The sequence below is a fragment of the Amia ocellicauda genome, chromosome 21, assembly GCF_036373705.1.
Source record: "Amia ocellicauda isolate fAmiCal2 chromosome 21, fAmiCal2.hap1, whole genome shotgun sequence".
Lineage (NCBI taxonomy): Eukaryota > Metazoa > Chordata > Actinopteri > Amiiformes > Amiidae > Amia > Amia ocellicauda.
Genome location: NC_089870.1, coordinates 21656852 through 21680766, shown reverse-complemented (window position 1 = coordinate 21680766; position 23915 = coordinate 21656852). Strand labels below are relative to the sequence as shown.

The following is a 23915-nucleotide window of genomic DNA, read 5'->3' as shown; positions in this document are numbered from 1 at the left end:
AAAATATACAATAAAACACACAAGTGTATATTTAGACTTGCTTGTTTACTTAGTTGAAAGGGCCGACCATAAAATGAAACCTGCATTCATTGATACCCTTCAAAGCTTCTGTGTGGGAAACAGAAGTTTAATTTGTTTATTGTGACTGTTAGGAGTCTGTACAAACAAAAAACAACAAGCACATAAACAAAGCTACCGCCATTAGTGTTAATTTAAGAGTGTTACACAGAGTAACTTTACACGTTGACTTTTGTATGTAAAAAAGTATGTATGGTTTTGTATGTAACTGGCCCTTAAATTGACAACAACAGAGGTGTTTCCACAGTCTTCTAGTTTACAAACATACAGTACCAGAGAGTGTGTCTAATTTCAGTCAAAGTTTGTCACAGTTTTTAGATTCCTAGGGTACTAATTATACTGTGTAAGAAATCTGACACATACATCAATGGTATATATATATATATATATATATATATATATATATATATATATATATATATATATATATATTTTTGTCCCCTGAGGAGTATGGTGTGTTGGGATGAAAAGCTTAAAGTAATATCGTAGAGTTGATAGGCGACATTATGCTCAGTTTTGTTTTCTTGTAGTGTAGGTTGAAACAAAGGGATTTTTCCAATAGGTAACAGAAAAAAGTCCAGTGAAAAGGAAATCTGTTGACGACAGGACCTGCCCACTCATGTTCGCATCTGTATGTTTCAAGCAGTTACTACTGAGTCAGGCGAGCGCCTCAGCAAAAACAAAGACAGATATAAAGAGAGTCAGTGCAGAATTGCGCTTTTTTTGTGTATACAAACAATTCCATGCTTTGTGTGTTCTTCAATATGAAAAACAAAAACTGGAAATTGTCATTTTCAACTTTTCAGGTACATATTAGTAATGCTGCTCACACTAATGTAGGCACAAACTCCGTTTAGCTTATGTATAACGTGCCATAACATGTTTTCAGTGGCTCAGATATAATATCCAGATTATTGTATTATTATTAATCAGATACCCCAACTATTTTCCTATTTTCTTGAAGCACTGCTGGTTTGGGCACCATATGCTTGACCTTCAAAAGAAACGAATCGTTCCGATGCACTCCTTGCGCTGATCAATGGCTTAGTTCGTTTCCTCATCCAAACATTTAAATTGAATTCCCAAACAGCTGTGGCGGAGTATTATAAAGCATGCAACAGAAGTCTGATCCGTGATGAATGGGGATAAAAACTTTTATGACACGTTGCATGCAGGGAGTCCAAACCCCTATCGGCGGTGCGTGGTACACAGGCTGTGCACATGACAACTTAAGTGACAGGGAACCCTTTTATACATGTTCTTCTGTTCCATCTCAGATGTACGAATCACTCCAGGCAATTTAGTGTGGCGGTTAGGTTTGCAGAAAGGGCTTTTATGGGCACACAAGTAATTACAGCACTGTCTCGATGGCAGTGGCGCGGTGACATATTGTTCAGAATTAAGTCCAAAACCTAAGAAAGTAAACCACACAACGATATTAGTCCAAATTCATATAAAAGACTCTTGAAAGGGGAGGAAACACACATGTATAATGTATTATACTCAGTTGACAATATTGGCATATATTCAATTTTGAATATATGTTACGTCACTTTAAGGATAAACTATAAACTTTTATTTTACTTTGACATTATTTTATGTGACTGCCGTCTGGATGACGATGTTACCGTCTAGTTCACAATAGGTAAAACACTAAAGAAGATTTGGCATAAATTGTAGTTTAGCTGTCAGGGCTAGAAAAACAATAGCAACATATACATATTCATGGACTAGGCTGTACTGGAAACATATCATACATCATTTGAGACCAGAAGGCATTCCAGATAGTCACGCCATTAATTATAACCTTTTCTCCCCAGATACAGTATCCGAGTAAGTGTTACTGAGGAATGTCTTGTGATTATTCAATTTTGTTGTGAAATATGTTCCTATTGGATGAAATCATAATCATATGTATTGAACATTCAACTAATTCCCTCCATTCACTTACAAACTAAAGCCCTCAGTGATGATTTTATATATTTTGTGTATCTTCACTAGTGATATGGAAGTCACAGTTTGCCATTTAGTTACACACCTTTAATGTCTTCTTACAATTAGATACCTAGATTCACACCCCATTGAAAGTGTAACGGTTTATTACAATTAAATTGAGTGTTGTTTACTTTGATAACTTATACTATGCAGCCTTTTTTTCCCTTTACCTTTTTGTAGGGTATTTAATAAAGAAAACCGTGGGAGGCACAATTAGAAGTTCGCGAGTTTCCATCTGGAAAATCATCTTGTCATTTTGAAAGCAAAATATGTGAGATATTAAAACAATTATGTGCTCAGCCAAACTTTCACAAAGTCCTTTGCATTGCGTAACCTATATATGGATGTAGTCAGTTTTCTTGTCCTGCTGTGACTTTATGCTTTGCTGTGATGCCCCTTCCCCGCCATTAAAAGAAAAAGAAAATCTAGCTAAGAAAACGTTACCTTCAGCACAGAGCTTTTAGGGAGATTTATCACCGTTATAAAAACAATCAACAGCCCAGGTTGCCTGCAACTCCAATTATCTACACTGTGATTGCGAAAGTTGATACATTAATTCAATACATTAATATATTTGAGTCAAAGGTCGCTGTACAGCCATCCAGCAGAGACATTATAAATTGATTGAAATGCTCAGAACGAACAGCTAGTGAAGAGTTTGGCATTTGGACTAAACAATCATTTAAATATTGCTCTCTAACCTCACGGGATAAATATTTTGATATAATAAATATAAACATAAGAGAGATGCAGGTTATTCACCAATTTTATTTTACATTATCCAGCCCAAGCTCCCTTGATCTTTTATTATGTTTTATTATAATTAAATTATATTTCCCGCTGATATCGTGTTAATTAGGTCATATTTTCTGCCATGAAACAATCTGATAAAGTGAGTTATTTCAGTGAGAATTACATTTATGATTATACTGGACATACACGAACATTAGGAAGAGATTATACAATATGGATTTGCCAGCAGCTGTCTGTTGCGAATACCACAGCAAGCATTGTTTCTTTTTATTAATCTTTCTTTTTTTTTGGAAGGCAATATTAAAAAAACAGCACTGCAGTCCTTTGGAAGTACTTAATGATGGTCAAAACAAAACAAGAAAACTTCACACGTACGAATGAAAAAGACAGCAGAGACAGACTGTGATTCTGTTTAATTTTTAATTTCATCTGATTAAAACACGACAAAAACATAACACAGCAGAGTTCTACATGTACAGCTTGTCAGGCTCTACAACATACAATTACTGATGTTGAACCCATGTGTAAAATAAAGTATTCTTCATTATTAAAAGGAAACGTAATTTTGTTTGTTTCCCCCTTAACAGCTGGGAAAGATGTTGCATGCATTAGTTAGTGAGATGTTTCTTTCTTATATTAAAAGCCTTATGCTGTGCAATTAAATATACATATGATGCTCACTGCAAACTAGACTTGTGTGTCTCCATCAACCATGCGGTATAAGAAATGAGATTAAAGCGTGTTGAAGTAGAAGAGAACATAACAAACTGATCGGAGCCCACTGCATGCGCTGGATCTTGACCTCGGCCTCTCCACAAACTTTGTTGATCAGGAGAGGAATTGGAGGAAAAAAACTGGAGCCGAGCTGCAGATGTCAGATATAGCCCTCGGCTGCGTCCTTGAAATTCAAGTGGGGTAGCTAAAGGATCAAACATTGAGAAAAGGGGCATATCTATACAGCAAGAGAAAATACCAATTGAAGATGTCTGAAATACTTTGGACATGCTTGAAATACATGTTCCTTTAAATGACTAAAACAGTGAAAGCAGAAACTGACACAGTACAGCAAGATGAAATGGTACAGTTCTCTCTCTGTGTGTATATACAGCTCTGGAAAAAAATAAGAAACCACTGTAAGTGTTTCTTAAATCAGCATCTCTACATGTACGGCAGTCATTCCATTCCATTCATATTTTTATTTGGAATTTGGGAGAAATGTTGTCAGTAGTTCATAGAATAAAACAAAAATGTTCATTTTACCCAAACACATACCTATAAATAATAAAACCAGAGAAACTGATCATTTTGCAGTGGTCTTTTTTCCAGAGCTGTATGTATAAAATGGAGTGCACATTCTCAAATGCGAATTTGGAGGCTCTAGGACCCTGGAGGCTGAAGTCAAGGCAGCCATATTGGTAGAGGCTCTTAAGGGTGTAATTGATTATTAAGGTGTGGGTTTAATGGGGTGATTGGAGACACTTGGCCACATTCACTTAAAAGCACATGGGGCACAAAGAGAAAAGAGAGAGAGAGGGAAGAAAAGAAAAGAAAAGAAAAGAAAAGAAAAGAAAAGAAAAGAAAAGAAAAGAAAAGAAAAGAAAAGAGGACTTGTGTGATAGGGGTGAGAAAGACAAAGGATTATTACAGGGTAAACAGGCCTATCTGTCCTTGGTGAGTTAGTTGATCTTTGTATAGTTGAGGACCTGAAGATGGGTTAGGTTTTGTTTGTTTTGTTTGGGAACAATAATAAAAAATACACCACGTTGTTTCACCCTGTACCTGTGTGTGCTTCTGGGGTTAGGAGAAACAAGTGAGAGGCTGGAATAGCAATCAGCTACAGATATAGTCTGTACATGGAAGCAGATCTGTCACTATTAATTTATCATGAGGGAGACCTTTCTACTATGGTATCTTACTCCATAGTACTATATGAAAATTATTATTGAATCTAACCATTGCATATATATTTGCAGGAGTCTCTGCCCAAAACATGGTGCCTTTTAATCTGGTGAAAAACAAATTTAGTTGAGTAGTGGTTGGATAGCTACCATCTCCAGCCTCGCATAGGTACTTCAGTCAGGCTGATTTAATGTGTTGCTGAACAGTGGAAAAGCAAATATCAACTCGGAATATTTTGCTCTTGTTGCTTAGCAACGAGATGGGAATCACAAATTGGTGTCGGGAAGCCTGGGATACTCGCCCACCTCCACCTGCAGGACCGTTTGGTGATTGACTTCTTCTGAAGCTTTCATTTCACTGCCAAAAACTACAAGTCATGTATTCAAATGAAAACAATTAAAATTACTTGTAGCACGAGGTATAAATTGAGGATATTATGTGATGGTAAAATCAATCAAATGAAAAACAACCAGGCATGGAAAGTGTAGTATTTGTTTTCTCTACGATCTACACCAGTGGCAGGTTACTGTTGTCCTGTAATGGAAAGTCTATTCCTCTTCAAATCATCACCTGCTTGAACCTGGAAGTATTGCAAAATGTGTTCAGGTTAGCAAATAATTGATTCAATTAAGTAATTGAGAACTCGGGTGGAATAAAAAAAAACAAGAGTGCGTTCAATCAGCAGGGTTTCCATCTCCTGTTATTGAATGGTTTACTCATGGTCCAGCGTAGTAAAGCCCAGAGATGAACAAACTACTACACATCAATGGTAAAATCATATTAAAACCATGAGGTTAACCTGCAAGAGGGTGCTTTTATTATATATATTAACACAACTGGTAGATGATGACAACACCGACTTGTGTTTCACCTTCAGGGGGTTTATTCTGCCATGAGGTGTAACGCTCTTCACATACAATGGCAACACCGAGGGGCAGCTGTGCTCTCAACAGGGCACTGGCGAACTACACAACCCCTGCGCTGCTCTCAAAATAACCCGGCGGTGCGTGACTACCGTGCTGGTCCAACACCCCTGCTGGCAGTCACCTATCCCCACACCATCACCCTACGTGACAAATAACCCTAAACCCTAGCAACATTCTATTCATGCTTTAAAAAGACAAAAATGTTACCTTCCCCCAGTTTGTGCGACGCCTGCTTCAGACGGCTCGATCCACCAGTATAAAAACCGTGGCACCGTTTCAGAGTGAGTCATTCTAACCTTTGTATTCAATCCATTGTATCCATCGTATTATTACTCATCCAGGGGCTCGAGTCCAGCCTCTGAAACCACTGGATGTGATTCACAAAATGTAGTGGTGTGCTGTAATGAATGCTATCCTGAAGTACATCTCCAGTATTAGCCTCCAGCACCCAGATCCACATATGCAGGATATAAAGTAAATCAGAAAATGAAGGGCTTGAACTTGAAAACGACAGCTGTATTTGATTAGTGCATTAAATGGGAGATCATCTATTTGTTTACTGTTGAGTTGTCATGGTGCAATGTAGCTATAAAATAGTATAACAAAGATGTGCTTTGCTCAATTTTAGTACATATTTAGTCCCAGAATGTTCTCCATTTCCCATGAACATACATGCTGTGATGAACCTTAATCTTGGCCAATGAGGAGTTTAGTTCATCAATACTGAAGTCATTCAACGTTGATAGAGGAACTCTTAATTCCTTAGAGGTTTCTTTTAAGAACTATATGCATTTCGAATAGCTTATTTGTTCTGAATTATTTATTCATGTTTAATTGCTTATCTTGATTTACTGAGGCATTGGCATTTATGACACAACAAAAAAAATAATGTATTGCATTCTCTTTGCTTCTGGCGTTTCTTTTAAGGAAAAAATAGAACCAGACATAGTGATTTAGAAATAGTTTGCAGGCTGTCAGAACTGAGCTGTGTCTATGCATTTACAACCCTTATCAGAAAGCCAGATACATCTCACTAACACAACATTAAGATGAGAAAGTCATGGATTTCTGCTTTAATTTCAGCTAAAACATTTCTTGTTAAATTCTAGACAGGATAGTATTTGGTGCATTAACATGAAGGTGCTGTATTAGATAAAGGTTTGATCCAAAACATAAAATCAAAGCAAAATATGAGGAGTTATTGTGAAGTGACTTCCAGTAACTCTAATCCTGCGAAAAGTGGTGATTTTGCCCTAATTATTTAAAAACAGGTTCCACTCAGGGCTGGACCCAATCAGAGCTTTGACCTACCAAAGTACAAATCTGTACCCCATCGCAGTTTAATTTATTGTTAGAAGCCACTTTATATAATTTATACACATTTTACCTGGTGCTATTGAAAAATATAATAATACAATTCACATTATACAGTCAAATCATGAACACAGAACTATTTCTAATCAATTCTATGCTGTGCTGTAAAGAAGGTCTGAAAAATAGACTCTAAATGTAATAGAGAAAGGAACTTAGTTAATCACTATCAAAGCTTGTCAAAAGCTCAAAGTCTGGGTCATTGTCATTGTCCTGATTTCCCAAATTGTATGCTGAAACTGTGGAATCAGTCACTGCCATGTTCAAATAGAAAAATTATACTCTTTTCAGTGAAATCTTCTGTAGCAGTTTAATATTTTCACCAGTTCATATTGTTATTGGCAATTACATTTTGACAGTTACTCACCCACATATTCACAGGCAGACTGGCTAATCAATCTTCACAGTTTTACCTAAGTTAATTCATGTTATTTATTTTATTTTTCAAAGAAATCCACTCAAGTTCAATGGGGGTTTATGGCGGCAGCTGTGGGATATTTAACAGCACTAGTGTCATTATGTGCCACAGTTGAGGTGATGCACAGAAGGAATTTGTCTTTTACCGAATCCTTAACATTTTATGTTGATCATCATAATCCCTGTTTTTTTGGTTTCAATCAACCACTACCGTGCCAGTGCCCATTTTCTCAATATAAATACATATTTGATGTTTTCATGGATGTGAAAGATCGGTTGTCATGATACAATATCTGAGCTCTATCATTATTTTTCAAGTTGAACTGTATCCCCCAATTCTAAAACAAAACCCGAGCCCCTGTTCTCTAGTAAACACAAACGTTTCTTCCAAAATAAATCTTAGTTTCCAGTCAGTCTGCAATTCCCTTTTCTCCAAATGGAGAAAACCATAAAATAGTTCTATCTTTGCTATTTTGCTTACTTGTGTACAAATTGGATAAACAATTTTCTCTGAAGCTCTTGATAATATGTCATTATTTTTGATGCATGATCTACACAGTAGTACTTCAGAGCATTTTTCTTGAAAAGCTCTGGCCTCACAATTGAACTAATTAACCGTAGAAAATGGCGTATGGGTTTATGGAAACAAACACTTTCATTGGCGTACTGAAAAACAGTACAAAAACAGTGTTGGATGCAAGCGTGATTATACACAACCTATATTTTCAGATGGCAAGTGCTCTAGGCAAGGTTTCAATGTAAACACATCTTAGGATTGTAACCCACAACAGTATTTTAACAGACAGTGCATGAAATATGGAAAGGAGATGTCTGGCACACATTTGTTTTGATGTACATTGCTTTTGATCTGTTTCAGAACATAATTGCTTTCCAGGTTTACATGAATGTATTTTCTCATATTTTTTTACATTATCAAGAGGGTATCCTTAATAGAGCTTAGAGCAACACACACAAAATAGCTTATCTCAGTGATCTAGCTGGATTCTGGAGAATATCAGAGTAAGCACAAAATAAGGCCAGTCTCTCATAATAAGGTCTCTAGAGCCAAAGCACTATAAAAAGAGGAAGCTTGTGGATTGCGGGCTTTGGATTGTGTGATTGGGCAGAATAATTGTTATCCGAAAGGGAGACAAATAGTTAGGTGAGGCAGCTGCTGTGAAAACTATAGGAAAAAACTAAATCAATACTATAATTTCCCTAAAATCTATAGTTTATTTTATGAATATGTCTTTTAATGTGAACTTATGATACCACTTGTATCTTCCATAATCTAAATCTTTTTCTGTTTCCTGATATGACAAATATTCTTTAGCATTATCTTCAGTTGCCCTATTATCTTGGAATGCGTCACACGGTTCTCATTCTGTTTACTGTGCCTACAAATCAATAATATATTCATAATATTCTACATGGAAACGGGCCTTTTTTGCATATGCTGCAGAGAGCTATAATTTGTTTCTCCACCGCCTTGTCCGTATAAATAAAGTATGCGTAAATGGTTTGGTTTTAATTCTGAAGCAGCAGAAATTTCATCTGCTGCCTCGCATTTTCATGTAACACTCTTGACTTTAGACATCATCAAACAGAAACGAGAGGGAAACGATTTTATTTCGGCATGCGTTTAAAGCTGAAGCAACACAATAAAAGGAAACGACTTTCTCCATGGAGTGTTTCTTTTTGTAATCCTCTGAATGTGTCTTAGACAGACATTGGTCTCGCGCTGCGCAGATACTGTCCTCGTGAAGAGAAGTCTCTCAGCATCTTACATTAGGAGCCCACCTCCACTTCAGCGGGTGCATTTGTGCCCCTGCATCCATCTAAAAGCACGGAGAATTCCTCCCCGAGCGCGGATATTGATCTCTATACACTTGAGTTGCTCGGCTAAGTGCCCTCAATGTCATCTCAGAAGAGGCTGGTGTTTTAAAAATAAGAGTATTATTGTTGTCATTTAGTGCTTCAAAAATTAATCTGCTTGGATTTGTCCAGCTCTCCAAGTACTTTCACCAGTTTACAGTCTTTCATTGTGACTTGTTTAAAGCTGTTTAGATGTCAACTCAAGACAACCTGTACAATCTTAAATGTCTATATATACACAAATATTTCAAAAATGAATATTAAATGAAAATAGTTGAAATGAAAATACAGGCATTGCTGAGGTTATTTATGACATTATGTTTATAAAAATAGAGCCCAGATGAAAAATCCACTTATCTGTGTTGCATGGCATCTGTTTGGCTCATATAGTGGCCCGTTTAACTCGGTTTTATATAATTAAATTACATACAGTATCTGTATATGTTTGCAGCATGATTAAGAGATTATCCTTAACTCCAGCTCTATTGCCCACGTTGGTACTCGGATATCTTTAAAATTCATACTGTTATTGCTTTCGAGTTGTCTCTGGTTAATATTTAATCATATTCTCGAAATACACCAGCCCTTATATTCCCGTACAGCTCAGCAGCATATGGGCACAGCAGCGTTTAGTATACCCAATCTCCATGGGCCCTCCTTGCTGCAGGCATCCGTATCAACTACAGCAGGAGTCGTTGTACCAAACCACCGACTGGAGTCCCTGCTGCCCCCTCTCTGTGCCAGTAGGATTTACCCGCCCCGCAGACTGCCAGGTGACTAGTTTGCCAAAGCTTTCATTTAAACCTCGTTTCTGTATAAAGCTGCGGATACCAAACTGAACATCCCAGTCTTTACTCTTTTGCTCTGATAATACTGCTGCTTGTGAAAAATGTTTGTCAAGAAAGAAATACACAATTAAACATGAGCCACATTGCTTTACTGTACTACCCTTTCACTGTGTCAATGGACTTGATAAAATGAAATCTAAGAATCTTATATATGCACTGGATGAATTATTACTCAAAGAAAATAATGAGGCAGTGTACTCATTAAGCACAATTCAGTGAAGGTGTTATTTTTTGCATCCACTTTTCTATTCCCCATTCAGCCTTATTCCCAATTCCTCATGACTTGATCCCTCATAGTAGCTTCATGCTTACTTGAAATTCTTGGCCTGAAAACCACTGAATTAATGATGGCAGTTGTTTTAGTTTTTATTATAATATTTTCCACACATTTTCCACAAGAAAAAACAACAACATTTGGAACTTAATTGCTACTGTAGAGCAGATATAAATAGTTTCTGACAAATGCAGGAAGGATTACTAGCATTTCAAGGCTAGATTTCATTAGATTTCAATTTCTATAACATGATTCACTTTTAAATGCTGGTAGCACCAACTCTCTCCATGGGAATTTCCCAAGTTTACGTCATTCATTCTCCAATTAAAAATGGATTGACTACAGACGATAGCAAGCTGGTCTTGTCCTGCTTTTAGCATTGACAGCTTTGGCCCGGAGTTCCCAGATTGTGGCGTTCAATCGGCCAAGCACCGCCTAGAGAGGACGGGTGAAAGTTGGCTGGGGATAACTCTGTACTCTGCTGGAGCTGCTCAGACTCCTGCTGGTTCGAGGTGTTGGCTGTCCAATCTTTATCAAATCCTCTGATGGGTGCGGGCAGTTGGCATGCTTTGTCTCATCCCTCCTGACAAAGCTCGGAAGACAGAGCCCTGAACTCCTGAACAGAACTGGTGTTCGACTCACCTAAGTGAGGTGCATTACCCGTGCTTGTATCTCCAACAAAATGACAACGGCATGATGATGATGTACTTCCAACATGATAATGAGTTTATAGAAAACAGTCCAAACGGAACAAAATAAGTAAAACTAAATTAAATGCGGATTATATTTGTAATTTGGAGGCATATTGAAACAAAATCATTCCTGGCTGATGAATATCATTAACTGCTCTTTTCTTGGTTTGCTTTGCTACCCATTTAATTTAAATTGCTTGGAATAATTACAATACACATCTCTGATTCAAATAATAGTGGTGTTGTGTTTTATATAAAAACATATGTACACATTTATCATGTGGGGAAAACATATTTGACATATATGAAAATATACACTTATATGTGTCTTTCCCAGTACCCAGAACCTTCTGATTTAGCATTAAAGATTGTATGTTGTTGTTATACTTTACTGCATTCATATTGTCAGTATCTCCACCTCCAAAAAAATACATATGTGAATACACATGCTAGATATGGTATGACACACACACACACATATACAGTATGCAGATTTTATGTATGCATTTTTTAATAGGACAAAAGCGCACACAACAAGGATAGGTCTCTATAACAGTCAAGACCGCTCTCTCTGGGACTCAATAATGGTGCTACAGCTGCAACAATTCCTGTCATTTGTACATACCAGTATTTGACATTTTATTACAAATTCTCAACTCAGAATCATAAAACCCTTCTTTATTTATTCAGGATGGTGCTTACATATATGCCTTGGAATATATGATTTTTGGAATAATGTTTTGTACTGTGCCTCATTTTACTTATTTATATTCCTACAGCCCCTGTGGCCAAGTCTTCTCTCGAACTGCACAAGAGCATCCCGGTGCCTGTAAAGTAGTTAGCAGCCCAAGTCTTCATAGTGCATCTGTAGTTTATGTCCAACTGTAGCGATAAACACATTTTTAATACCGCTAATTGGTATTTTCTGTGTAATTGAACTATTTATACACTAAAATATACACTTAGGCGTTTTGTTTCAATTTAATTGTGTTTCAATTATGCAGTAGTTGTCATATTCTGTTAAATTAATTATTTACAATTCACTAAATATGTACAATACTCCAGCCTATACCTTTTGCACATGACTGCGCTGCCATCGATTATATATATTTTTATAGGCATATTGAAATTAAAGGGAGCCGACTGAAGCATATACCAATTGGTGTCATTTACATATCGCTTCATATGAAAGCTTCAGTTAATACTCAAACTGGTGAATTTGGAAAGCAGAGATGAAGCTCAATGGGATTTTAAATTCTGTGTTTTAATTCGCTATCCAGCAGAAAATGTATTATGACCAGCCCTGAAGCGTCTGAGTAGTATGGGTCACATATTTTAAGTTTAGTATTGTGCATAAATAATCCTAATTGGAAAATGTGTGCAGGTAGTGCAACCTATCAAATGTGTGGCATTGCTATAGAAATGGAGATGGAGGACGCGGAGTACCTCTTCAGACGTTTTGGGTTCGCATCGTGCATCCTGCCCTGACCTCCCTGCGTTGGAGAGAACAGGCACATGTCAAATGACACATCAGGACATTTCTCTGGGAGTGAGCGGGACTTGTTCCTGCTGGACATGAAATGAGGCGAATCCCCGTAGAAACTCGTTAGGTGGAATACTGACGTGAAGAGAAGTGACACGACATTGTTTTCCCGGGCTTACCTTGGAGTTAAATAGTGCAAGTTTGGATTTTAGCTTTAGCTAACAGCTTTACAGGATACAAACCGTTTTGGCAAGAAAAGCTGAGGACAAGGAGTATTTCATTTGGATTGTTCTACTTGGGAACAAATGTTGCCAAATATCGTATGCGTCGTGCATATTGTCACACTGATGGTGTACTGAGCAATTTGAAAAACATTTCAGCATCTTCCATAGTACTCTCATTTAATCTCTTATAACTGCGTGTGAAGCCGAGTTCTGAGGCATCTGGAATTCGCCTTAACTTTTGATTTCTCAGAAGTATTTCCCTGTTCTTTTTGTTAATCTTTTTCTCTTTGTGTTCCACTTAACATTGTCTATCTATATATACAGATACACGTGTCCTCTCATCTGCAGTAATGCCATGTGAGAGTAGGTAATAAAAAAAATGCAATAACATGGGCTGAGTGCATGCAGAGGTAGAAAATTGTCAGAGGAATTGCTGAAAATAATGACATTTGAGTCCGGAAAACTGATAGTCAAGTGAAAATGTGTTGACAACTCAAGCTGTCAATTAGTCCGACATGGTCATTCTGGGCTGTCCAGCATCATACAAACTTGCTTGTGTATCTGAGACTTTAGACAAACCAAAAAGCTCATGTTTCTTTTGAGAGCGACTTCAACTTGATTCCAACATCAAGATTGTAAGATTGCTTTTCATCACCGGTCACGGAAACAACCACACAGCTTCCAAATGAAACTGACAAATATGCTTATATGCTTGTTGATATATATATATATATATATATATATATATATATATATATATATATATATATATATATATATATAATCGAAGCAACTTGAATCAGTAAATAAAAACAGCTTTTGTTGCAGGTGTGGGACAGACAAATGCACCCACCATTCCTTAAAACTGTGAAAACCTGGTGGTTTTGTTTTGCTTGGAAGAATTCTTGGATTTCTTTTCTCTCCCAGTGGAAGCTAAATATTTTAACACCAGCGCTGAGCTCAGAATTCCATCTTCCAGCTTTAAAAAGCATCATGTCTTACAACTTGAGAAATTATAGCATGTCAAGCCACCACAAGGATTAAGTCCCCATAATGCATATTTTATCACTATCTACCTTATATAAGCTGCAGCAGCGAAGAAGCCATAAATCAATATTTGACGTTATTGTTCAGGTTATGCACATGATGTTTCTGTTTGTAATCCAACCAGCAGCTCGAGTTTTATTATCTCTTCATACGACTTCTTAGGAGACATTAGAGAGACATTTCTTTTACAAACCCAAATACTAATCATGCAGGACTTTCATCTCATGGTGTCTAAGTCTAATAGCTGAGGTTGAGCTGCATAAATTCTCTTGCTTAACAAAGCTGTTTCCAAATATACTACTCTATTAAATTCGCATTGACATCTGACATTTTTTCTAAGTTAATATATAATGTATGATAGCTTTAAGATGCTTCCTCAGTTACAAAGATATGATTAATAACCACCCATATATTAATTTTGCTTCTGCTATCTACTTCCCCCTTTTCCATATTTTACAATCCTTACTTTAATTTTGAATTATCACGGTTAAGTTAGATTTGATTACGGTGAGTAGCAGCAGATGGCCAGACGCAGTGTCCATTTTAGGACACTTTCTATCCCATCAGACATTGCCTATTCATCTCTCATGCATCAGCGCAGTTATCAGAGACATAATAACAGGTTGAGGGCACTGAGATCAGAACAGCAGGACTGCTTTCATATGACACCTCCGCTATTCAATAGATATCTGAACATAGGTTTGCCCCCCAATCTACCAATTGATGTCATTACCTTTATTGATACAGCATATTGCAATCTTGAGATATGACAGGTGCAAGGTTTTTTCAATAAATAACACGCTTGCAAAAGTACACAGCTTAGATATTTTGCGTGAGCCCATAACTGTACAATATTCAATGATACACAACAAGAATTATTGTAAAATAATGCAATATTATTTTGTATTTAGAAAATGAATGTGTTTTATTTATTCTTGACTAAGGTTCTCAAATTCTTCACTTGAGTGTGTCAATATGGTTGACAGCTCTGATAGCCAATCATATTATCAGTGTTTTGTTTCATTATATAATATTTGTAATTGGATAGTTACATATAGTATTAAAACTAAAAAGTAAATAAAGTTTTAGATACAAGTTTAAAATACATTTACACACATGGTCCATCATTTACAGATTAAAACTAGTGTTTTCTTACAAAACTTTTTTTTTTTCAAACAAAAGGGGGTGGGGGGTTTATGTATAGATTTTAGGATGATTTTAATCTTCATTTCAATATGTTTGTTTTTGGTACAGAAAGTCAAACAGATATAATCAGGATGTAATGCCTCTCAACTGTTTTCTAACAAGCATGCATAGTCAAGCTCGTTGCTTTCTAGATATCTTGAACCTTATCCATATTTCTTTTTCACTTGTGCCATTAAGATAATCTCTCCCTAAATATTTTATAGTGCTTTATCTTAAGCCATCCTCTCAGTAATAATTCATTCATGAAATAAATTCCTGAGCTACTTAGTACAATTTATTCCTGGTAGTTTAATATTTGTGCTAATGCACCGAGCACAACTGTCTTTATATTAAAGTCTAGATAAATATCAGCTTATATGTTTTACAAACTTATTTTCTTGTGAAGAGCCGGGGTAGATTTTCATGGGGTTTGAATAAATGCAATGGTTGTCTTTTCACCATCTCTTTAAAATTGTCCTGGAGATTTGCTCGTATATTGGTATTCTCTGTGCTTCATAAGATGTGAATCGGCAGGGCATCAACACAATCCGAAGCAGATCTGCTGTTTATTTATTGATTTTATCTTTTTAATACAGAAGTGCCAGTCAAACCAAAGCAGAGCATATTTATTTGTATTCAGAACTGACTGACATTTTCCTCATTCTAAAAATAAGCACTTAGAAATATAGAGTGATGCTTTAATGACGTTATTGATTGCAATGTATATTTGTTAAAGACAATGATTACCACAGTCTATTTATTGGTGTCTTTCTTTTTGTTTTGCAGGTGTTTGAACCTGACTTACAATGGAAAAACTGCTTGTCTATCTGCTGGTTATTGGCATGGCAGTTAAGGCCCAGATCTGTCCAAAGCGTTGTGTCTGTCAAATACTATCTCCCAACCTTGCAACTCTCTGTGCCAAAAAAGGGCTCCTCTTCGTCCCACCAAACATCGACCGGCATACCGTCGAGTTGCGCCTGGCCGATAACTTTGTCACGAATATAAAACGGAAGGACTTTGCCAACATGACCAGACTGGTGGACCTCACGTTGTCGAGGAATACAATTAGTTTCATTACGCCACATGCTTTTGCGGACCTTGAAAATCTACGAGCCTTGCACCTAAACAGCAATCGGCTGACGAGGATTTCTAACGACACGTTCAGTGGGATGTCCAAACTGCACCACCTTATTCTGAACAATAACCAGCTCACTGTAATCTATCTAGGGGCATTTAACGATTTACTGGCTCTGGAAGAGTTGGATTTATCCTATAACAACTTGGAAAGTATCCCTTGGGAAGCCATACAGAGGATGATCAGCTTACATACGCTAAGTCTGGACCACAATATGATTGACTTCATCCCAGAGGGCACGTTTTCCCTCCTCCAGAAACTAACGCGCTTGGATGTGACCTCCAACAAACTCCAAAAGCTGCCCCCAGACCCCCTGTTCCAGCGAGCGCAGGTTCTGGCCACATCGGGGGTGATGAGCCCCTCGTCCTTCGCCCTGAGCTTCGGTGGGAACCCCTTGCACTGCAACTGCGAGCTCCTGTGGCTGAGGCGGCTCACGCGGGAAGACGACCTCGAGACGTGTGCCACACCCGCGCACCTGTCCGGGCGCTACTTCTGGTCCATTCCCGAGGAGGAGTTCTTGTGCGAGCCTCCGCTGATCACGCGATACACGCACGAGATCAGGGTGCTGGAAGGCCAACGTGCCACCCTGAGGTGCAAAGCCCGGGGAGATCCAGAACCAGCTATCCACTGGATCTCGCCCGATGGCAAGCTGGTGTCCAACTCCTCCAGGGCGCTGGTCTACAACAATGGCACCCTGGACATCCTGATCACCACTGTGAAAGACACTGGCTCTTTCACCTGCATCTCCTCCAACCCTGCGGGGGAGGCGCACCAGACTGTGGACCTCAACATCATCAAGCTGCCCCACTTCACTAACAGCACGAATAACATTCAGGAGCCCGACCCCGGCTCCTCGGACATCTCCACATCCACTAAGTCTGGTTCCAACGCGAGCACCAACACGGGCGACGTCAAGACAAGCCAGGACAAGCGTGTGGTGATCGCAGAAGCCACATCCTCCACTGCCCTCATCAAGTTTAACTTTCAGAGGAATATACCTGGCATCCGCATGTTCCAGATCCAATACAACGGGACTTACGACGACTCTCTCGTTTACAGGTAGGACTGTATCTTGTGTCCCTTTTCCAATTTTCCTTCCGTCATTGATTTGTTAATGCGTTTCTTCCGCCCGTCCATTATGAAGGGTGGTACCACTTAGTCTGGCACGAGCTGAACTCCGTGTCGTTTTGTAATGCAGCTCAATGATTTAATAGTAACAAACCAGGCAGCATCTGAAGAGTAAATTATTTAGATAAAAGCGATTGTGTTACAAGATGTGTGGGGCTTGGGCTTGAAAAACAAATGAAAATCTCAGAAATTACCCAAAATATCTCAGATTCTGAGACCTCGCAGTCCTCTGTCTAAATAAGCCTGTGTTTAATTTGCCAAGGTGATCAAGCTCAAGGTTATGGTTAAGCTATTTAAGGAACTAATAAAACAGTCATACTTATCAAAATTAATTTGTAATAAAATGTTCTCTCTCTAATGAAGGGGTAGTATAAGCGATGCCAAGGACAAAAAGTAGTCTCCATAATGTTAGCAGGAGTATGGATTTGCACATATTTTTTTGATCTCATTCATTCGGCGGACCTGTACCCTTCTCATAAGAGATTTTTCCCTATTTTTTAGTTACTGTTGCTGTATTAAACCATTCAAATACAAAATTTTATCCAGAGTCAGTGAACAGTAGAAAACCTGCCTGGTGAGAAATGGAAAATAATATGAACTGGAATAACAGAAGGTCATTAAACGCGTCCTAGATTGTGCTGTGTGTTTTTACCACAAAACAAACTTTCTAATGTTCCACTTTCTCATATCTCTCTTATTAGATTATTCTACATTTGCGTATAGTAATTAAAAAGCAAAGTGATCATGGCAGTGCTGAATTAATTCACTCCCTGTTCTATTTCCAGCCTCAAATACATAAATAATTTCATTTGAGATAGTTTTTTACGATCTTCTGTAAACAATTCTCTCTGAAGTTAAAATGCTCTTCTGATTTGCATTAGATTAGTATCCTGCATGCATTCAGAAAATCACCCAATTTTGGATTGATTGAGATCAAAAGGACGTTCCCCTCAGTACACAAATATTTATTGATGCTCACAGTTCTTAAGTGGTAAAATAATGTTGTAATACATAGATAACAGAATGTGATAATTAGATAGTGAGATATTTTTACTACAATTACTAGACCAATTTTAATGAGCTACACAGGCCACCATATATTTCCTTTATATGCAATACTATGGTTGCACGTTATTACTGAAAGTGCAATCATAGTATTGCTCATGGTCATATATTAATATATTTCCAGATTCAGTCAATGCAACATAAATTAAATCAGTTTAATAAGTAAACAAAACATTATATGTAGTCATGTCAGAATCATAAAGTTAAATCACACCTATAAGAAAGTATGCCTTTGAAATTATCTTTTTCTTTACATGACATTTCATTCTATTTTTACTGTATTACAGTAATCTACCCTTAGTGGAAAACACTCTGCAGCAGCTCAAATAAATGTTAAAATGTGTCTAGGCAATACGCCACTATTTCATTATATACAACTTCACATTTTCCTTCTAATGGCCACGATAATTAGAGATTTGCTTTCTGCTCTTAATCAGCTGATGTCTGTTGGAGTGAGAGTGCTTACAGATGTGAATTGAGCAAATATGAGCAAAATATGTGACCTAAGCAAATATTGAAAGCATTACAATTCATATAATTTAATTCAGTATTTTTTTTTAATGTACATCACTGTGCAAAACGTTTGAAATGCACAGAAGTCCCCCAAAATGCATTATGTAATGCCTAGTGCACTGTAAGCTGTCAGATTAAAATAGAAAAGCACGCAATGAGAAATATGCGTATGTAAAGTTCACACACAAAATATGGGAGGCAATGCACACGACAACTTTCAGACATTTAGCATCCTGGTAAATTGACCAGCGAATGAATGCGCTCTTTGTTTCATTTTGTAGACACACAATATGTGGTATACATCTGGGAGTACTTTTACAATACGTGACTCATTTCGTTTTCTGGCATTACATGTGCTAGGAAGGCAGGTTCCTAATTCAGTTCCATAGCTATTATACAACACAATCCCAGCATGCACTGCAGTTTTGTGCTTTTCATCATCTACTGTAGCTGCTGCAGTTTGATACATTTCCAGGGCTTTCTTTTTTTTCAACATTACAGCATGAGCAAATCTTCCAGCCTATTCTTTTATATATTGATGGGTAATGTTCATATTGCTTTTCCATATATGGCAAGCACTTTTAAAATGTTTTACACTATTTCACCAATTCATGGCTGCTTTGTGAATGTCTGCGGCCGAATGTTGAATGTAAGATACATAATTAGAAGTGGAACTGTACTAAAAAAAAATTGATATGCCATTAAAATTCAGACAGGACATCTGTTCTGACAGCAAATGTTCTGACGGGAGAGTTGTGCACTCAACAGCAATTTAACAATACAGAATTTGCATTTGTAAGAAAGCATAATGCATCTATGAAATCATTGCATTGATTGTGATATGCTCTGCAGGTTAGTTTTATCATTCCTTTCCATTTTAAGTGTATAAGCACAGACTTTGAAGTGCAACAGGCAAGAGGTCTCTACATTGTGTCGTTGTGATTTGATTGAGTGGGAGATGAAAGCTGGTTGGATGTATTTTTGGGAATTGTGTTTCAAATGCCTGTTTTTCTGTCTCAGTATTACAATATCATACATCTCTCCTTACAGAATGATTCCTCCTACAAGCAAAAACTTCCTCGTCAACAACTTGGCCGCGGGAACCTTGTACGACTTGTGTGTCCTGGCCATCTACGATGACGGCATCACCTCCCTCACGGCCACCCGGGTCGTAGGCTGCATCCAGTTCACCACGGAGCAGGAGTACCTACGCTGCCACTTTATGCAATCGCAGTTCCTCGGCGGCACGATGATCATCATCATCGGCGGGATCATCGTCGCCTCCGTCCTGGTCTTCATCATCATCCTGATGATCCGCTACAAAGTGTGCAACAACGGTGACCCCAACAAGGCCGCCAAGGTCAGCAACGTCTACTCCCAGACCAACGGGGCACAGGCGCAGGGGTGCGGAGGGGCGGTCCCGCCCTCGCTGTCCAAGCAGGTCTTGGGGCCACCGGAGAGCGACCAGTGTCACAAAGCAGCCCAGAGCGACACGGTGACACACTCCTCAGAGACCTCCATCCCCGACTGCTCCACCTCTACCTCTATGGTGACCCAGAACTGGAACCCCAGCTCCTCCGGTTCCCTCAAGCCAAAACGCAAGGCTGGGCCCAAGCCGTCATCCTCGCCGTCCGCCGAGCCCAAGATCGAGGCGCTGCCCAACGCGGAGACACAGAACACCAACCGGAATAACTCCACCGCCTTGCAGCAGCCCAGCGCCGCGTCCCCGGTGCTGATCAAGGAGACGCCGGCGTTCAGGAGAGCGCAGCCCCGGCCCACGAAATACCTGACCTTGCCGGTGGAGGGCGTGAAGGCCAAACGAAGGTATTCTCTCAATGAAGACTTGTCTAAATATCATTACTATATCGGCTCCCAAAAGCTGGGCAACTTCTGGTCTAGACGGAGCCTGTCCATGAACGGCATGCTCGTGCAGCTGGACGGCTCCGATATCGATAGCGGGAAAGTGACATTTTCAAGTTCAGAGTGGATACTGGAAAGCACTGTGTGACTTTTTTTTGCATCGTTTTTTTTTTAATCGTTTTTTTCTTTTTCGTTGATTCTTCTCAAAGCCAACAGTGGATGTTTGCCTTGTAGGAATTTGGAATTCCAAACTTGTCTCGGCTGATAAATGGCGTCCCCGGCGGGGCTGTGAACAAACAGCGTCGTGCCCGTGCGCCAGTCTGACAACAACCTTACAAAACGTTCCCCGTTATAAATAAATAAATTATGATTACTACAGCAAGAGAAAAGCGCCAGTGCCTTCCCTTGCGAACCGATTGGCTTCTCATTTCTGCAGTAGGAGGTTCTAATGGAAATAGGTCTATCTGTTGGGGGTGTGGGATTGGGGTCTAAGGTGGAAAGATTTCACAAAAAAGCCTTTTTACAAAGGAAATCAAATTTCCTGCATATATTAGACACAAAAATAGACTTGTTATCGGACCTCTTATTAAATTGATATTTTTTAAAGAGAAATTCAAGCTTTCTTTTCAGTGACATTGAAATGCCTTTGTTTTCAGGCACAAACGACAACAACATCAACAACAAAAAACAAATCCCTGTACAGAAAAAATGTTGTGTAAAATAAAATATGAAATAAGTATACTCAAATGTTGTCATTGTGGTAAATGCGCAGCTAAACGGTGTACAATATTGCTACAAGTTCTTGGTAACTAAAAACCACAGTTAGTGTCACAGATCACCGCTTGAATATGTGTTTTTAATCTCTAATGAATGATTTGAAAGCTCCCCAGCAATGGTTTCATTCTTTTCTCTTACAGGATGTCAAAAACCTCTTAGCTGATCAGATGAGAACATAAAGTTCTTCATTCATCCCCAAGAGTTGGACCAGAAACTCATCCTGACATTGGCCTGCTTCGTCACAATGTCTATTAACGAACAGCTGACTGTGAGACTCTTAGCGAGAGAGAGAGATCTTGCCCGCCAGTGGTATACACTGCGTTCTACAGTAAGAATCAAAATGTAAAGTCGTCAGAAGATACAGGATGCCATTAAAGAAAACACAATCTTTGACATACATCATCATTTCTATGTTTACAGCTTCGAATTTGTGTGCCACTCCTGGACTTAACTGAGAAAGCATTGATTTGAAAATGTGTTTAAGCCTTAAAACAAATTGTTCACACATTCTGCCTTGCTCTTGGATTGAAACAAAGTCATGTTCATAAAGACTCAACATACTGATTCCAGGTAGAAAACGGTTTTGGATAAAATGTATGAAAAGCTGCTTCACAAAATGCAGAAATCACGGAGGAGATTATATTGAACATACATTCCAATCATTTTAGTTTCAGCTTGTTGAATAAGTATCATTACTTTCCTCAGTGATAAAAGTGCAATACAAAGTCAGACACATCAGACATTCATTTAAATGTATAAAACTGGACAGACGGCCATTATGACAGATCGTAGGGTGACTCCGTACCACAGGTTCTAGAATTTCGAGAGGTTCTACTGAAATCAAACACAGCGTATTCAATGTTACACACCTTGTGACTCTATTTGTCTGGAGCCAAAGAACATTCCCAGTTTCCATACTTTCATTTTCAATATTCAAGTAGTCACTAGGGTTTAAAACACAATTCAGCACAGATTTTTAAGGAATACAATCAAATCTACATGTATTATGAATGTGGAATAAACATTGAATTTTATCCAGTGGGGTCAGAGTTATTGAGTTCTTGTAGCTCCAGCTTTAGTCTTTTTGTTCTATATCTGAATGCCTGGGACTGAATTTTCCTTTCTAATTTTTGTTTTGGTTCTGGGGGAAGTCCTACACTAAGTGATTTTTTGGTTCTCTCAAATAAATCTATCAGTTGTCAGGATATGTTCACTAAATCTTAACTAAATGCAACAGATCTTGAATTGGTCAAGATGGAGCTCTGTGTTTCATCGTTAAAAAAGTGTTTATGTTTGTTTGTTTGTTTTTATGTTTATTTTTAGTTTTTATAGTTGTATCTATGGCATATTTCTTCTCACCAAGCAGTTCATAGTGTTGTTGACCATTGTGTTTAACTATAACCAAGTGAACAGTGAATAGTGATGATAATTCGTGTTTAGGCAGCTTAGGTGACCTTCCTTTGCCATTCTTAAGATTTAAAAGCACTTGCTCATAAGTAGCTTTGTGAGGATCACTCTCCTTTACCACATGGTGTTCCCGGTCCAGACTTGCAAAACATGTGCTTGGCTTGTTCACAAACACAGCTCCTTCCCTCGATGCCGTTGTGCTTTTTCATTTGATGATAAAAGTTTGATGAGGTCAAGGGATTTGGGGTCTCTATTAAATCTCTCTATCTGCTGCCAAGTTGTTTGTTCAAAGATGACTGGTCAGATTAAGAATTCAACCCTGGTGGTCCTACTGCACATGTGCAGAACAGTCCTGCAAGGTCAGTGTTAATGCAGGTTGTCAATACAGCAAGGAAACAAATTCTCACAGCCTTCTCAAGTCCTAATTGCCGAAAGAACCTGATAGTCCCAACTCCGTCAATCCCACTCAGCTTCAAGGATCTTGAGGTGTACATTTGAAAGTAATAATGTGAAAGTGTAACCATTCAATACAATCTTATATCAATAAACAAACAATCAAACAAACAAATTCATTAATTGAAGATTCATTAACTAATTTATACAAGTTATCAGTAGAGTTTTGAAAGCATCACAGAAGAAAATATTCTTGGTGTATTGGGGCTCATAGTTAGGGCTGAGATTTTGTCACGGAGATAATTGTGTTTACATTACTTTTACAATGTTTGTAGTCATTCAATTTGCCCCTTAGCCAGTATGAGCAAAAGACATGGAAGCATTTTGTGCTGCGGAGGTTAGATATGTTGTAGCAATGTAGAATATGTGTTGCAATATGACTGATTAATTAATTTAACAGAATGAAAATTAGGAAAAAACTTTGGCATTGTTGTGGAGTTACCTGGACACAACGTGCTTTCAGCTTTCACAGGAGTCTAATTAAGACACAAAGTCGACAAACAAGGCAGA

The 23915-nt window shown here is 38.2% G+C and overlaps 1 protein-coding gene across 1 annotated transcript in view; it reads left to right on the top strand.

Moving 5' to 3' along the window:
- lrfn5a (leucine rich repeat and fibronectin type III domain containing 5a) overlaps nt 1–21509 on the top strand; it is a 28775-nt gene extending 7266 nt beyond the window's left edge. The window contains exons 2-3 of the mRNA XM_066694634.1: nt 15854–17261; nt 19959–21509. Coding sequence (XP_066550731.1) covers nt 15874–17261; nt 19959–20916 — 2346 coding nt within the window. The 5' untranslated portion in view covers nt 15854–15873 and the 3' untranslated portion in view covers nt 20917–21509. The remainder of the gene's footprint in view (nt 1–15853; nt 17262–19958) is intronic.
- Nucleotides 21510–23915: the final 2406 nt, after the last annotated feature.